Consider the following 19,242-nt stretch of genomic DNA (forward strand, 5'->3'; position numbering starts at 1 on the left):
TCCCCTAACATCGCCACCACCTACCTACATTTATTAACCCCCTAACCCTAACACCCACTAACTTTAATGTAATTAAAATAAATCTAAATAAAACCTACTATTAATAACAAAATAATTCCTATTTAAAACTAAATACCTGTAAAATAAACCCTAAACTAGCTACAATATAACTAATAGTTACATTGTAGCTATCTTAGGTTTTATTTTACAGGTAAGTTTGTATTTATTTTAACTAGGTAGACTAGTTAGTAAATAGTTATTAACTATTTACTAACTACCTAGCTAAAATAAATACAAATTTACCTGTAAAATAAAACCTAACCTGAGTTACGCTAAAACCTAACCTTACACTACAATTAAATAAATTACATTTATTAAATACAATTAACTAAATTAAAAAAAAGAAAAACACTAAATTTCACAAAATAAAAAAGAAATGATCAAATATTTAAACTAATAACACCTAATCTAATAGCCCTATAAAAATAAAAAAGCCCCCCCAAAATAAAAAAAAAAACACTTACAGTTTTTGAAGACCTGACATCCATCCTCAACGAAGCCGGGAGAAGTCTTCATCCAAGCGGCAAGAAGTCCTCAACGAAGCCGGGAGAAGACTTCATCCGAGCAGCAAGAAGTTGTCCTCCAGACGGGCAGAAGTTTTCATCCAGAAGGCATCTTCTATCTTCATCCATCCGGCGTGGAGCGGCTCCATCTTCAAGACATCCGGCGTGGAGCATTCTCTTCTGACGACAGCTCTTCTCGAATGAAGGTTCCTTTAAATGACATCATCCAAGATGGCGTCACTTGAATTCCGATTGGCTGATAGAATTCAATCAGCCAATCGGAATTAAAGGTGAAAAAATCCTATTGGCTGATGCAATCAGCTAATAGGATTGAGCTTCAATCCTATTGGCTGATCCAATCAGCCAATAGGATTGAGCTTGCATTCTATTGGCTGATTGGAACAGCCAATAGAATGCAATCTCAATCCTATTGGCTGATTGGATCAGCCAATAAAAAGTTTTTCACCTTTAATTCCGATTGGCTGACATCACTTAAAGGAACCTTCATTCTACAGTAGCCGTCGTCAGAAGAGGATGCTCCGCGCTGGATGTCTTGAAGATGGAGCCGCTCTGCGTCGGAAGGATGAAGATAGAAGATGCCGTCTGGATGAAGACTTCTGCCCGTCTGGAGGACTACTTCTTGCCGCTTGGATGAAGACTTCTCCCGGCTTCGTTGAGGATGGATGGCGGGTCTTCAAAAACTGTAAGTGGATCTTTGGGGGTTAGTGTTAGGTTTTTTTTAAGGGTTTATTGGTTGGGTTTTATTTTTAGCTTAGGGTTTGGGCAATGGAAAAGAGCTAAATTCCCTTTTAAGGGCAATGCCCATACAAATGCCCTTTTCAGGGCAATGGGGAGCTTAGTTTTTTTTTAGATAGGATTTTATTTGGGGGGTTTAGTTGTGTGGGTGGTGGGTTTTACTGTTGGGGGGTGTTTGTATTTTTTTTTTTTCAGGTAAAAGAGCTGATTTCTTTGGGGCAATGCCTCGCAAAAGGCCCTTTTAAGGGCTATTGGCAGTTTAGTTTAGGCTAGGGGTTTTTTTATTTTGGGGGGGCTTTTTTATTTTGATAGGGCTATTCGATTAGGTGTAATTAGTTTAAATATTTGATCATTTCTTTTTTTATTTTGTATAGTTTAGTGTTTTTTTTTTTTGTAATTTAGATAATTGTATTTAATAAATGTAATATATTTAATTGTAGTGTAAGGTTAGGTGTTAGTGTAACTCAGGTTAGGTTTTATTTTACAGGTACATTTGTATTTATTTTAGCTAGGTAGTTAACAAATAGTTAATAACTATTTACTAACTAGTCTACCTAGTTAAAATAAATACAAACTTACCTGTAAAATAAAAATAAAACCTAAGATAGCTACAATGTAACTATTAGTTATATTGTAGCTAGTTTAGGGTTTATTTTACAGGTAAGTATTTAGTTTTAAATAGGAATTATTTAGTTATTAATAATAGGTTTTATTTAGATTTATTTTAATTACATTAAAGTTAGTGGGGGTTAGGGTTAGACTTAGGGTTAGGGGTTAATAACTTTAGTATAGTGGCAGCAACATTGGGGGCGTAAGATTAGGGGTTAATAAATGTAGGTAGGTGGCGGCAATGTTAGGGGAAGCAGATTAGGGGTTAATAAGTGTAGGTAGGTGGCGGTGATATCGGGGGCGGCAGATTAGGTGTTAATAAGTGTAATGTAGGTGTCGGTGATGTCGGGGGCAGCAGATTAGGGGTTAATAACTGTAATGTAGGTGGCGGCGATGTCGGGGGCGGCAGATTAGGGGTGTTTAGACTTGGGGTTCATGTTAGGGTGTTGAGTGTAAACATAAATTTAATTTCCCCATAGGAATCAATTGGGCTGCGTTACGGAGCTTTACGCTCCTTTATTGCAGGTGTTAGGCTTTTTTTCAGCCGGCTCTCCCCATTGATGTCTATGTGGAAATCGTGCACGAGCACGTAAAACCAGCTCACCACAGCGCTGGTATTGGAGTGCGGTATGGAGCTTAATTTTGCTTTATGCTGCAATATTGCCTGCTAACGCCGGGTTTTTGCAAAACTATAATACCAGCGCTGTAGGTAAGTGAGCGGTGACAATAACTTGCAAGTTAGTACCAAGCAGCTCTTACCGCAAAACTTGTAATCTAGCCGTTTGATAGATATTTTGCTGTATAGGGGTTGGTGGATTAGGGGTTAACACATTTTTTAGTTATAGCGGTGGGGAGAATGGCGGTTGAGAGGTAAATATCGCTCTTAACAGCGAGCGACGGGGAAAATATATACGCCACACTTATATGCGGTGCCGTATATGTGATCGAGTGTAGTAAAGAAGTGTTGTAAAGAAATCCGGCATCGGGTGGAAGCGTTAACACAATGCTAACTTACACCTACACGAAAAGGGCGACTGCACGCAATGCACTAAATATTTTAATAGAAACCTGGTACTAAAATGGAGCCATAAATTACTTTTAGCTGCTGGCAACTTCGGTAGCTTATGGCTTTTTTTAACTGCTCAATGGAAACTAGCTCAATGTTGGTGATAATACTTAGTTATACATTAAACATTACACTAACTTTACTCCAAACGTATGACAGTAGATTCCTCACTTGACCAACCAGAGAGGTGGCCCAAAGGCAACTACATACTTTTACTAAAGACTAATCTACAATTAAGGGCTTTTGTTGTAGTCAATGGAGATTTTGGGGTGAGAAATTCTCTTTACTTTGCAATAAACAGCCTTCATGATTTATACATCATTTTATTTCAAAAAAAGGAAGATAAGCATTAAAGGGACATAAAACAAGTTGGGATAGAGACAAAATATAATAACATGTACTTTAATTACTTTACCTGCAAATTTATACTGCAGTGCCTCGCCATTAACCCTTTCATTTTAGCTTCTGAATTGTAAAGCTCTAACTCCCCCGACACATTTCCTTCTATGGCTGTATCTATATCTATTGTTGTTTTGGTAGAATGCAAAAATGCATAGGGATTATCTGCTGGAGCATGCCTAGAAGCTGTGAACTCAGTTGAAATACAATGCCTTTGTCAAAACAATGATAAGGGGGTGGAGTTGGCTTCTCCCGGCAGCATCGCTATATAATTTATTTTGCTTATTTTTGAAAATTATTTTGTAATACTTGCCAGCAATTTTTTAACAATTTTTTGTATGCAAACTATTTTTGTTTAGTTAGCCCTTTTAGGATATGCACAGATCTCAACCTGTTTTATGTCCCTTTAAGTATAAATATAAATCCAAGTTGTAAAGCAGCACATTAAATAATAATGAAATGAGATATGTGCATATAGAAAAATGTTCAATAATGCAAGCATTAAAAAGTGGTTTTAGAAGTTTTTGTCTGTGTTATTATTTCATAACATGGTATACTAGAAACAAGTTATGAGCTCATGTGATTTTGTTGCCAAGGCAACATGTCTGCTGCTGTAAACAAATTGCTTGATATAAGTCAAACACATTTGATAATATGTTATTGTGTGGTATAAGTTGTTGGTTTAATTGTTTAACCAAATTATTTAAATGTACCTGATACATATAAAATGAGCTATATTCTTGCAATTCCGTGCAAGCTCAAAGCTGTATTAGTGCACTTGTGTTCGCATTACAAGGTGTAGTGGCATATAATCTGTTATTGCCTTCTCTTTGAATGTTTTTGAAAATCCAGTAGAAAGTATTATCACTTGCTACTATACTTTCAAATTACCTTAAAATAGCATAGAAATAAATTGATTGAGGCTGAATTAATATTTAATAAATAGGCTACAAAGGGTTAATAAAAAAGTTTTGAGGTGGTTAGGAAGGAGCATAGGAATACGATACATGGCAAGGTGTATTTGATTATATATATATATATATATATATATATATATATATATATATATATATATATATATATATATATATATATATATATATATATGTATATATGTATATGTGTCAGTCTACATGTACAAGTAATCTGGCAAGAATTTACCAATATACTGTAAATGAAAAACTCCCCTATCTGACTGGGAGATTTGCGTTAGTGAGGCTTTGCATATTGATATCCTACATGAATCAATCCTAATAGGCATCTGTACTATGTGACATGATTACTGCTGCGTGTACCATACTAGCCCTCACTCTATAATTATTAACCAGTGACTTGTAATATCAGAGCAAAATTTAAGCTGGATGAAATACGCACCAGCAATGTTCCAAAATGCTTTATCGTCATTGTCATCTGTGTATACAACACCAAGACAAAGGTTACACTGACTTCATGACATTCTAACAAACAAAATAAAAAATTAGCAGAGAACCTTTCTATGAACTGCATTCTAGAATACATTTACACAAAGATTTCTGCAGGATACCTGTTAATAAGTTTGCAGACTAAAGTAATGGTATAGTTAATAAAGTTTTAATGTACAATATGCAAGATATAACTATATTACCATGTTAAACAATAATGTACTATGAAGTGGTGAAATACACATACAGTATATATTTAAAAAGATACTGTGTATGGTTTATTTTACTGTGTGCCCAGCTGTGGATACTTTATAAATCAGTAACATTACAACACTATAGAAAATGAATTATATCAAATTTGAATAGACAGTTTCAACATACTGTATTTCAGGGCTGGTTTTCTGGCCGGCCAGCTGCCAGACTGCATTAGTTTAAAATAGGCTCATTTTAAGTAGTGTATGATTTTTAAAAATTAAATTAGATTGAAGCTAAGAAGATTTATCCCTCAGCAATAAAACTCCTGATTTTAAAGAGAAATGTTGAAATTTCAAAATCACATAAATAGAAGACTTCTGCAGGGCTCCAATTATCCCGTGATCTGCTTTATTTTCACAAATTTACAGCTCTTGTCCTTAAGTCCATTCTTCATATAACTAAAAATGTATGTTTCAGTTTCTCTCATAGAAATCCAGGATTGCCAAACCCACACCTATAACAGTCCATCTAGAATGTCCATACACCACTGCAAACGATCTAGCTCCACCCCTGGAACCCTAGCCCTATCCTATAGCAATCATACCTATGACAGTCCATTCAGAAGTTCCAAACACCACCAAAATTTTTATAGCCCCAACCCCTGGATCCTCAGCCCTATCCTAGCGCAATCAGACTATGCCCTTGGCAATCTAGTTCTCAACCCTTTACAACTGGGGTAAAAACAAACCTGTAGAGAATAAGAGATGGCCTGAGGAAGAAAAAAGTGTAAATGAGACAGGGCTAGAAAGCGACAGGAGTGCAAGAAATAAAAAGACCAAGGTGAAATAAAAATATACAGTATAAGTGAGTCAGAATGGAAATAATAATTTAGAGGAAAAAAGCTAGGAAGTGTCAGAGGTGTTGGAATATACAGTGGTAAAGAGAAATAATATTGTTAGAAATAGATAGTTTGGAGATGCCAAAAGGCAGGTTTGATGGAGAAAGACATGGAATGGAATATACTGGAAAGATTAAGAAAGGTGTGAGGTAGAATAATAGACATGAGAGACAAAGTAAAAAAAAAAATCAGAAAGAGGAAAAGAGGAAAAATAAATGGTTAAGAGAGAAAAGGATGGGAGTTATATAGATTGAGGAGAATGGGAAAGAAAGTATCAAAATATAAAGAAGGAGAAAGAAGGCAGAGAATAAAGGGATATAATAAAGCATAGAAGCTATAGAAATGAGTACAGAACTGCAAAAAAACTTAAAGGGACAGTCAAGGCCCAAAAAAACTTTTATTTTTCAAATAGGGCATGTAATTTTAAACAACTTTCCAATTTACTTTTATCAACAATTTTGCTTTGTTCTCTTGGTATTCTAGTTTAGAGCAAACCTAGAAAGTCTCATATGATAATTTCTAAGCCCTTGAAGTCCGCCTCTAATCACATGCTTTTGTATTTGCTTTTCACAGCAGGGGAGAGTAGTTCAGGTAAACCATATAGATAGCATTGTGATCACGCCCGTGAGTTGTGGCAGACACTGCACTAATTGGCTAAACTGCAAGTCAATAGATAATAACTAAAAGTCATGTGATTAGGGGCGGTCAGGAGATGCTTAGATACAAGATAGTCACAGCAGTAAAAAGTGTATTAATATAACAGTGTTGGTTATGCAAAACTGGGGAATGGGTAATAAAGGGATTATCTATCTTTTTAAACAACAAAAATTCTGGTGTTGACTGTCCCTTTAATCTGAAAAGCTGGTCTCCCTTTTTGGGAGGTTGATTTCTTCTGATGCCTTGTGCTTATATAGCTTTTTTCTATAATCATTACCGCAGAATTTAAAGTTTTTGTCTAAGTGGAGGTTTTAACTGTAAAAGCAGTTATTTCAAATGGCAAAATAAAGGTAAAAGAACAATTTAATACACTCCAGCAGCTAAAATGGATAATTGGGAGCACATTAAAGAGAAGAGGGTTTGTTTGTTTTTTACAGCAGAAGGTCTATTTAAGTAATGGTTAACTATACTAACTATATCCTGATTATTAACATTGTTCCCTAACTAATATTACTTTGAAATGTACTTTACAACTGTATTAGATCCTGAAACCAATACCATAATATTATGTGAGTTCCTGCTCTATTGTTCTGTATACACACTAATGGGTTTCTAAGAGATCATTAATAACCAGTTACTGGGTATTACTAAACTGGGCTTAAATTCTTAACTTTCTCCTGTAGAGTATGATCTGGAACCTTGCGATGAACCAGAAGTACCAGCTTACAGTATTAGGAAGGGTCTTCAGTTTGGAGTTGGCGATTCTCTGACCTTCTCCTGTTTTCCTGGGTACCGTCTGGAAGGAGCATCCCGCATCACTTGCCTGGGAGGTAGACGGCGTGTGTGGAGTTCGCCTCTCCCAAGGTGTGTTGGTAGGTGGTCCTGTGCTTTAATTTTGCTTAGTCCCTCTATACATATAGCTTGTGATACTTCATCTTTTCATGGTGTTGCTGTATTGATGACATATTAAATATCATTAGTCACTTAAATGTGTAAATGCTTGGATTAAGTTTTTATTTTATTGGTTCAGATTTGAGTAATTTATTTTTATTGGTTCAGATTTGAAAACATAATGTCCTGTTTCAGAACTAGAGACTTGGAAAAAAAATTCTGACTGATATACTTTTAATTTCATACCTCCTATTGCATGATGTCATCTCCCTCGTGTACCAGGCAAAGTTCTAACAATAGGTTATAGAGGTAGCAACATATCATCTCATCATTTATTATTCAGAATATAATCATCTGCCAATAGAATTCCTCAGTAACTGGTATGTTACATTAGTTGACAATATTTGGTGCTTTCACCCTGTTTCTCTCTCCAGTATTATAAGCTTACATCTAGGTTTTGCTTCAGTTGAGAACCACTATTAACAGACATGGTGCATCAGATCAGGTTAAAACCCTACATAAAAATGATAGTCTCTGTACAGATGAGTGAATGACTTTGCTTTAATTTTTTAACTCTTTGCTTTTAGCCTTCTGCTACTTTCTGGCACTCAAGTAGTCAAATACAGTCTAGAAGTCAAATAAATAGAAAACAGATTGAATTTTGCTACTTTAGGAGTTCAACTAGGTATAACCAAACATTAAATTGCAACTATTATTTAAAGACTGGGCATCCCATAATATTTGGGACTCTCTAAAATGCATGGGACATATAACTTTATTTCATTTTTACTACAGCATATAATAGAGATGTGCATTCAGGGTTCAGACAAATTAAATTTCATCAGAATTTGTTGACTCATTGGGGCCTATTTATCATTGCGTCAATCTCAACGCATTAGCTGGAGTCAATACGCTCGCCAGACATCGCTGCAGGAAATCTACATACGATGCCCTTATTTATTAAAAAGTCTGTCAAAAACACGCGCGTCAAGTACGGAGCGATGAGCATGGGACTGTTGATAAATAAGAGTCATCAATGTCGCGGATATTCTGTTTTTTACAACTTTATTTATACCATGTCATTACTGTCCATGAACAAGCAGATTTCTCTAAAGCTAATCTTTTATTTTTCATCTGTTAATGTCCAAGAATTAGCTATATTTATACCTGAACAAACAATAATATCTCATAGAAAGTTATTTTCTATGTATTTGTTATACCAAAAACTGATATATGATATTTCCACATACATTAATTTGTATTTCTATAAATCATGATATGCCTATCTCATGTTTTTTTGCTTTTTTTAGATGATTATTGATGCTAGAATTTATACATATATCTTTGCACATACTTGTATATTTATATGTGTTATGTCAGAAATCTTTTGCAAACATATTTACATGTCCCTAAATTCCTTTTTTTTTTTTCAAACAATGTTGTCTTTCATATCTCTGTGTTTATTTATACCACTATATGTATATAGTGTAAATGTATTATTATTCTGAGCATGAATAATTGCAAATATAACATGTAATTAGAAACTTTATTAAAATTGTACACTCTTTCTAAATCAAACAATATTATTGCTTCAAATTTGGTGCAAAGTATTGCTCTAAATTTGGTGCACTAGTAGATATAGGGATAACAATGAAATGCATAACATAATATAGCTAACTTCCTTTTTTTTGTTGATAAATCTATTTGCACCATGTTTAAGGCATGTAATACAAGTCCCACTTTGCACCAAATTTGACGCATCACTTTTCGCACCATATTTGACGCAATACTCCTACTGTATTTATTTGCAAATGGTTATTTTAAGAGCTGGGCCAGTTTTCTCTCTGCATCTGTGTAACCCCTCCTGAATGCAGTCTAGTTTTAAACACCACCCCTACACCGGTGTTATAAAATGGATTGACATATAAGATGACATTTCTTAATAAAAATTAAATTAAAGAGAAGGAAGAAAAACGCTAAAAATATCATGACAGTAAAGAGGTGATTTTAATTTCTGCTGTATCTGAATCATGACAGATTAATGTTAAACTATCCCTTTGAGCTATCAGCTTAAGATGTTATTGAGTCAAACATCATTTGAATTTTAAAATCATTGTCTAAATTATTACACTGTGTGTCCTAATGTCATCATTAACGTTTAACTTTAATACTAATTTCACATATACATACTTTCAAAGTATAATACACAACGTAACAAATGGCACTTACAAATTCTGATGAGTGATCAATGACACAAGTATTGAGCAATTTAATTCATTAGTATAAAATGTATATTTAAATCAGATTGACTGATGTCATAAATCATTTGATTATGCATTTCCCAGTCAAAAGTGGTGGAAACTTTCACTAGTTTGTGGGTTGTTTAGGAGTATTGCGTCAAATTTAGTGCGAAAAGTGTTGAGTCAAATTTGGTGCGAAGTGGAGAGTGGGACTTGTATTACATGCCTTAAACCACGTGCAAATAGATGTATCAAAAAAAAAAAGAAAGAAAGTTAGCTATATTATGTTATGTATTTCATTTTTATCTCTATATCTACTAGTGCACCAAGTTTGGAGCAATAATATTGTCCCCTTGCTTTGTAATGAGAGACAAAGATGCAACATAATCCATAAATAGTAATGTATTTATTTTATTTTTATCCCTATATCTACTAGTGCACCAAATTTGGAGCAATATTTTGCAACAAATTTAGAGCAATACTTTGCACCAATTTTGTTTGATTTAGAAAGAGTATACAATTTTAATAAAGTTTCTAATTTACTTTTATTATCTAATATGCTTCATTGTCTTGCAGCATCGTACATAACCTTTCTGTGTTTTCAGACTCCCATTGATTTCTATGGCATTCTCGGCCTCAAGGGTGGTGGTTTGAACGATAGGTACGCTGCGTCGGAATTGACGCGAGTGTACCTGTTAAATTTTTAATAAATTGGGAAGAGGGTCAAATAAAGTCGAATGTGAATTTGAAACATCTGGAATGACGCAAGCATCAATCTGCGTCGGATTGAGATCGTGGAATCGTATATTACGTCACACGTTTCAACATTTGATGATATTGATGCTTTGTTAACTACGGTGGATCAATCTCGCATCGAATTTGACGTGGGATTCCAGCGTATTATCAGTTAAAAATTTGATAAATCTACCCCATTGAGTTGTTTGATATACAAACTGCCGAATACATTACAGGAAAAAATAAGTAAAGGGATACTAAACCCACATTTTTTCTTTTATGATTCGCATAGAGCATGCAATTTTAAGCAACTTTCTTATTTACTCCTATTTTTTTAAAATTTAATTTGTTCTCTTGGTATCTTTATTTGAAAAAGCAAGAATGAAAGCTTAGAAACTGGCCCATTTTTGATTCAGAACCCTGGATAGCACTTGCTAATTGGTGGATGCATTTAGACACCAATCAGCAAGCGCTACCCAGGTGCTAAACCTAAAATGATCCGGCTCCTAAGCTTTCATTCCTGTTTTTCAAATAAAGATATGAAGAGAAAGAAGAAAAATTAATAATAGGAGTAAATTAGAAAGTTGTTTAAAATTGCATGCTCTATCTGAATTATGAAAGAACAAATTTGGGTTCAGTATCCCTTTAATGTTTGCCTGAGAAAATTGACTTGTTCATTCTTTCATGATGTTTGGTGCCAAAAAAAGGTGGAGGAATGGGGGAAGGAGTTATTTTTGTTTGGATAATAAGCTCCTTTGTAATGATGTACAGGGTTTTACAAACAATTTGCCCATTGTCCCCTGTCCAATCCTGCTATAGTATAAATAATGTTAGAGACAGCCGTTCAGGCACTAAATGCTGCAATTTAGTCATACAGAGTTGTATGTTCTTTTAACATTAAAATAAAGGTTTCTTTAATTGTTTGAATCCTATAATGTAAGATTTTTGATAATATTTATTGTATATTAGCTGTTCCGATTGAAAATAATGGTAATTAATCTAAATCCAATATTGGTCCAAACCGAATGCCTGCATAGACAAAATTTGTCCAAACCGAACATTTGAAAAAATTCAAAACAAATGTTTTGGACGAACCACATTTTTGCCCGTGCACATATCTAGCAAATAGTACACCTGTTACTCGGCAATAAAGCATCTCACTCTTTGCACATTCACAATCATTTTTCACTGCTGTGTTATTTCCAAAAACATAATTCCCAAAACAGGATTTTTCTGCATCACATTACATTGCCTTTGTAACTGCAGATTGAAAGGCATCATGATTACCTAAAGCAGCCTGCTGCCGCAGCTGGCAATGTATCAAGTAAGGCAAATGAACAGTTACATAACTCCTGGGTTCTCAAGATCAAGCCATTCATTTCTGGTTGAATAAGCATCAAATAATCTGTGCAGGAATAGTATTAAAATTGTAATAAAAACATTTTATGCCATATGCCACTAATGTTAAGCTTTCATAAGGGGCCCTGGCAGAGGCATATGTTGCCCTAGGCACACTAGTCATAGTATAGTCATGGCACTTCAAAGTGACCATTTTAAGCAGGTCCACAATTTTTACTTCAATGACTACACCCTCCTCAGCACTTGCTTGTCTTTCCTTTCTTCTTCCTACCATTTCGCCCTCAATTATGGCCTAAAGCGGACAGTAAAGAAGGGATGCGGTTGAGAGCAGGAGCACAGAGATGATGCGCTAAAGGAGGGAGCTCAGGACAGAAAACTTAGTATGCCTAAAAAGGTGGTTATAGTCATCAAGTCTGAACCATAATGGACTGCGTGTGACACTGGCATTTAGACATTCAGCCAACTGCCATATTAGCTCTTTTTGTCTTCATACTCAATCTGGCCTGTTTATATAGGCTTTTTCATATTCCCTGGTATCTGTAACCAATTTGAACTCTTGCTGAAATGTTGTCTGTTGTAATAAATAACATACCTGAATAATGAAACGATTATACATTTTTGCGCCCGAGCAATAAGGGGTATATCATGAGGGTTTGCGCTCATCGGGCTTACCGCTCATATTACGAGTTGAAAGTAAACACGATAGCTTGAGCACAATTGCGATTTAAGCTAGAATGAGATAGGAAGTCTCATGTGTTAGGAAAATAAGGCAGACAAAGGGCATTAACATAGAGAAACATACATATACATGGATAAAGATGGATATTATTTATTGATAAAATATTTTATTTATAAAATATTTTACCAGGAAGGATACATTGAGATTTCAAGGATGTCCTGGGTCCACAAAACAGTATATATATATATATATATATATATATATATATATATATGTGTGTGTACATATGTATTTATCTATTTATAAACACATAAATACATACAGTATGTACACACATAAGACATATAGTATATATATATATATATATACACACACAACACAAAGAAGCAGGCACCCACCGGTATTTAAATAAAGGATATCTTTTAATCCCACAAGGTGTGACGTTTCGGTGTATTACCTCCTTCCTCAGACATAACAAGTTGTTATGTCTAAGGAAGGAGGTAATACTCCGAAACTTCAAACCTTGTGGGATTAAAAGATATCCTTTATTTAAATACCGGTGGGTGCCTGCTTCTTTGTGTTGTGTGTGCTTTTCCTGCTGCAGCACTCCGGTCAAAGATTCGTGAGTGCCATACTCTGCCTGGAATTTTATATATATATATATATGTGCATTGGAGCCCTTTGCCATTAAGTAGATGAAAACATGCAAAAGCATATTTATGCAATATTCATATATAATAAAGGTTTTAACTATGTATTAACTGTAAATATTTCACATTTCTTTGTTCTGCACATAGAAAAATATGTTCTATGTATGTATTTATAAATATATATTCCTATATATATATCTGTATATATCTAGAGTGGCCAATCGGCAGCTAGCAAGGGCTGTCAATCATCCTGGTCATATCCTAAAAGGTGGTGGACAGGTTAAGGAGTTGTGGTCTTATGACCGCTGCTTCTTAACTTCCGTTTCAGGCTAGCGTGAAACAATGGGACCCGAAGCAGCATCTGCTTCATAAATGGAGCCCTCAGTATATAGTTTTCAGAATTTCTGTATGCAAGTAAAAAAAAAAACAAGAAACAAAATAACCTTTATGTCGCCTCTTTAAATAACCACTGATGCTTCCAAAGGCATCAGATTTACAGGATCTCACATTGACAGTGATGCTATCTTTTTAAATAAAAAGGATTTTGTTTGTAAAAGTCATTACAATCGTTATACGTGTGGGAAAATCTGTTACAGCATAAAACTTATACACAATGAGTCAGGAAAGATCATGGTATTTGTTCCATATTTCACAAATCACGGACGACTTATGAGGTAGATTTGAAAGGAGTCTCTCAATGAATTTCTTAAGGTTTAAATCGTATCTGATCTATCCTACTGTTTGTAACTTAACTTAAAGGGACACTAAACCCAAATTGTTTCTTTCTTGATTCAGATAGAGCATGCAATTTTAAGCAACTTTCTAATTTACTCCTATTATCAATTTTTCTTCATTATTTTGCTATCTTTATTTGAAAAAGAAGGCATCTAAGCTAAGGAGCCAGTAATTATTGGTTCAGAACCATGGACAGCACTTGTTTATTGGTGCTGTCCAATCAGCAAGGACAACCCAGGTTGTTCACCAAAAATGGGCATCTGAACTTACATTCTTGCTTTACAAATAAAGATACCAAGAGAATGAAGAAAATTTGATAATATGAGTAAAGTTGCTTAAAATTGCATGCTCTATCTGAATCACGAAAGAAAAAATTTGGGTTCAGTGTCCCTTTAAATATTTTTGTTTAGACCTTAAGAAGACTTCTAAGCAACGCAAGCTGTACTTTACTTCCTATGAATAGTTAAGTAAATGATTTTAACTAGGAAAATAAATCAGAAAATCAATTCCTTCCTTTTTCTTTCAAATCAAGAAATGGGAAAAAAGCTTAGCAAACTAATCTATAAATTAGCAGCACACTTAAATATTATATTTTAAACTACAAAGCTTTTGATCATGACTTTATTCTTCACTTAGATCACACAGACTATCAAATACAAATTTTTCTCCATTTAAAATTACTGCTTTGGGTACAGAAAAATGAAGCAGATTTGTTTAGACGGTTAATGTTGGCTATTTTACTACAGCAGATATATAATGGCTGCTAATGTTGCCTTAGAGACAGTATTACTTCAGCAGTTACCTTTGCAGAGATACATATACATATTTAGACATGTATATGTATGTATGTGTATATATATATATATATATATATATATATATATATATATATATATATATATATATCCTCTCCAAGAACACAGGCACTCACTGGTCTTTATAAAAGGTAATTCTTTATTCAATCCATTAAAACGATAATAATACCATGACGTTTCGGCACATCATCGTGCCTTTTTCAAATGTAACAAAAAATATTAAAAGCTTCATATCAAACTTACCCCAAGTCACCACTTAAATACTACTGGAATTCAACACATGCCGCCAGTTCACCGTGTGTAAAATCGGCGTCTGACGTCATCAGGGAGCGCTAAACTGTGCGCCCTGTGAGATCGTGGAGCCGACGTTGCCATGGCAACATGTAAACTATACACGGTTTCTCGGCGGATGTGTAATAGACCAATAGATATATTTGCATATCGAGTGTGTCGCCGATTACACATATTAACGGAGATCCCCATACTTATTTTTAAAGGGGCAAAGTACCGCAAATTTCCAAACTAATGGACAAAAACAATGTCTATATCAGCGCAACACTCCAAGCAAATAGTGCTAAAAACAAAGTGCGTAAAAAACATAGTGTATAAAATTCATAGTCTATTAGAGAGGAGCATCAGTATAACATTGTATCCATATCATAATAAGTGAAAAGATCAAGAAAGCATTTGATGTCATAGAGACAGTAAACTACATCAATTTTCATATAAAGTGAAATACTAGCTCACAGTCATGCCTACTAGTACTATGGTAGAAACATGGGAACAATATGTGAGAAACAATTATATGTCCTTTTTTGAGACCCATACGCTACAGCAGGAAGAATATGTATACTCAGATTATGTTGCAAGGACAGAATTTGTCTAGTAGAAGGGGCTAAAGTCCAGCGAGGTATTGAGGCCATATGGAGAGATGGTATTCAGCCTGTAAATCCACTTGGTTTTGCATTGTAATAACAGGTTCCCTCTATCACCTCCTTTTGGGACTGGGGGTATATGATCTATAAGCATTGTTCGTAGACTGGAAACCGCATGTTTATATTGGATGCAATGCCTAGCTACTGGTTGTTCTGATTGACCAGTGCGTAGGGCCTCCTGTATTGCACACCGGTGGTTTGCCATATGCTCGTGGAAGGTTGTTACAGTTTTGCCGATATATACCCTGGAACATGGGCAAATAATCATGTATACTACATATATGCTGGTGCAGGTAAGGCGATGCCTAATGTCGAATCTTTTGTTGCTGTGAGGGTGCTGAAAAGAATTGCCCCTAAGCATACCATTGCAGGTCACACATCCAGAACAGGGAAAACAGCCCATCTTCGTGGGTTTAAGCCAAGTGTCCTTTTTGTAATTTCTTATTGGATCTGATTTAACCAGTATATCCCTTAGGTTATTTGCTCTTCGGTATGCTATTCTGGGGGCAGCCACCCTCCCAAATGGTAGTGTGAGATCACTGCCTACAACTGGCCAATGCCTCCGGACCGCCTCAGTGAGGTGTCTCGAATCTGATGTATATGTAGTGACCATGTTGATCCGGTCAGGGTCTGACTTGGTTGCCCTTTGCCTTTTTTCCAGCTTAGTAGGATCCATAAGGTCATCACGTGCCCTCTTGACCATCTCTCTAGTGTAGCCTCTCTCCACTAGTTTCGTGTCCATTTCTTCCAGTTGTTGATGTAGCATAGGTAACTCACTATTGTTCCTAATGACACAAGTGAGTTGGGAGGTGACAATCCCTTTCTTTTGGTGCAGAGGGTGAAAACTCCTCGCATCCAACAAGGAATTGCGGTCAGTTGGTTTAGTATAAAGAGAGGTACCAAAACGAGTGATACCCATCAACTTTGAAAATATTGAGATCCAAAAAATGTACAGATGCTGTACTGTATTCCAACTTAAACCTGATTGGACAAGCCATGGTATTCAAATGTGACACCCACTCAAGCAATGCTGGCTCACCACCTCTCCACACCAAGAACACATCGTCGATATAGCGTGTGTAATACATGATGTTGCTATTATCATGTGGCCGCATCAGAGTGCGCTCATACCACGCCATGTAGAGATTTGCATAAGTGGGTGCCACATTCGAAACCCATGGCTGTACCTGCGATTTGCAAAAAATAGTCATTTTCAAATTTAAAATAGTTCTTCTCAAGACAATGTGTTAGCATTTCGCAAAGGAACTCTATGGGTGGACCATTGTACAGATCATTGCCCGTCACCATGGACCTGACAGCCTCCACACCCTCATGGTGAGGTATCACAGTGTAAAGGCTGTCCACGTCCATGGTGACAAGCACATCATCAACACTTAAACCAACATATTCCTTGAGAATACGAATCATATCTGGGGAATCCTTTAAATAGGATTCAGTATGCTTAACAACATGCTGGAGGTGCGAGTCAATGTATATGGCCAAACTGGACAGAATTGAGCCCCTGGCAGACACAATCGGTCTGCCAGGTGGATTTTGTAAGGTTTTGTGCACCTTTGGCAGTAAGTAGAGTACAGGAACCTTTGGATAATCTGTAGTAAGAAATGTCTGCTCCTGTTCACTGAGTATACCTGCCTCAAAGCCCTGCTGTAGAAATCTGTCAATGACCCTTTTATACGTTGATGTAGGGTTACGAGTTAATTTCTTGTACGTTTGGCTATCTCTTAACTGTCTAAGTGCCTCATTCCTGTACTTTATGTAGTCTAAAATGACAACAGATTCCCCCCTTATCCGCAGGGCGGATAATGATGGATGTGTCATTTTTCAGGTCCGTGAGTGCCTGGGCTTCAGCTTTACTCAAGTTAGAATATTTCTTAAGTTGGGGTATTTGTTTAATGTCATGGCTAAGAGCCCGTGTGAATCCTCTGATGGAGTTATGTGTGTTTGCAGGTTCAAAAGTAGATTTCTTCTTGAATGGAGTGGGGACATATGTATCATTTCTGAAATGATCTCTTAGTTTCAGCTGCCTTTGTAACTTATGTATATCCACCAGCATATCGAAAGAATCAGTTTTGGGGGTCGGTATGAATGATAGCCCTCGATTTAACAGGGATACTTCCGCTTCATTCAAATGTCTGCTACTAAGGTTAAATATAATATCTACTTTTTCCTTGCTAATTGTTTTTTTGTGGCCCCCCTTCTGATTTTTCTTCCCTCACTTCTCTTTTTGTAGTGGGAATAGTTGGTGGTTTTGCTGCCGATCGTGTCTCCACTCCTAAAAAAGAATGGGAGTGTTCACTATTATTAATATTACCCTGGCTAGAGGTGATACCCTCCGGGCCTGAGGAATCTCCTCCACTGCTATCAAAGGACACTTGGCTTAAACCCACGAAGATGGGCTGTTTTCCCTGTTCTGGATGTGTGACCTGCAATGGTATGCTTAGGGGCAATTCTTTTCAGCACCCTCACATCAACAAAAGATTCGACATTAGTCATCCCCTTACCTGCACCAGCATATATGTAGTATACATGATTATTTGCCCATGTTCCAGGGTATATATCGGCAAAACTGTAACAACCTTCCGCAAGCGTATGGCAAACCACCGGTGTGCAATACAGGAGGCCCTACGCACTGGTGAATTAGAACAACCAGTAGCTAGGCATTGCATCTAATATAAACATGCAGTTTCCAGTCTACGAACAATGCTTATAGATCATATACCCCCACTCCCAAGAGGAGGTGATAGAGGGAACCTGTTATTACAATGCGAAACCAAGTGGATTTACAGGCTGAATACCATCTCTCCATATGGCCTCAATACCTCGCTGGACTTTAGCCCCTTCTACTAGACAAATTCTGTCCTTGCAACATAATCTGAGTATACATATTCTTCCTGCTGTAGCGTATGGGTCTCAAAAAAGGACATATAATTGTTTCTCACATATTGTTCCCATGTTTCTACCATAGTACTAGTAGTCATGACTGTGAGCTAGTATTTCACTTTATATGAAAATTGATGTAGTTTACTGTCTCTATGACATCAAATGCTTTCTTGATCTTTTTCACTTATTATGATATGGATACAATGTTATACTAATGCTCCTCTCTAATACACTATGAATTTTATACACTATGTTTTTTACGCACTTTGATTTTAGCATTATTTGCTTGGAGTGTTGCGCTGATATAGTCATCGTTTTGTCCATTAGTTTGGAAATTTGCGGTACTTTGCCCCTTTAAAAATAAGTATGGGGATCTCCGTTAATATGTGTAATCGGCGACACACTCGATATGCAAATATATCTATTGGTCTATTACACATCCGCCGAGAAACCGTGTATAGTTTACATGTTGCCATGGCAACGTCGGCTCCACGATCTCACAGGGCGCACAGTTTAGCGCTCCCTGATGACGTCAGACGCCGATTTTACACACGGTGAACTGGCGGCATGTGTTGAATTCCAGTAGTATTTAAGTGGTGACTTGGGGTAAGTTTGATATGAAGCTTTTAATATTTTTGTTACATTTGATAAAGGCACGATGATGTGCCGAAACGTCATGGTATTATTATCGTTTTAATGGATTGAATAAAGGATTACCTTTTATAAAGACCAGTGAGT

The 19,242-nt window shown here is 36.0% G+C and overlaps 1 protein-coding gene across 1 annotated transcript in view; it reads left to right on the top strand.

Moving 5' to 3' along the window:
* Positions 1-19,242, top strand: part of LOC128652451 (CUB and sushi domain-containing protein 2-like) — a 1,617,569-nt gene that overhangs the window by 1,172,729 nt on the left and 425,598 nt on the right. The window contains 1 exon segment of the mRNA XM_053705390.1: positions 7,248-7,436. Within this exon segment, the coding sequence (XP_053561365.1) occupies positions 7,248-7,436 (189 nt within the window).

This window comes from Bombina bombina, chromosome 3 (assembly GCF_027579735.1).
Source record: "Bombina bombina isolate aBomBom1 chromosome 3, aBomBom1.pri, whole genome shotgun sequence".
In the NCBI taxonomy this organism is placed as follows: Eukaryota; Metazoa; Chordata; class Amphibia; order Anura; family Bombinatoridae; genus Bombina; species Bombina bombina.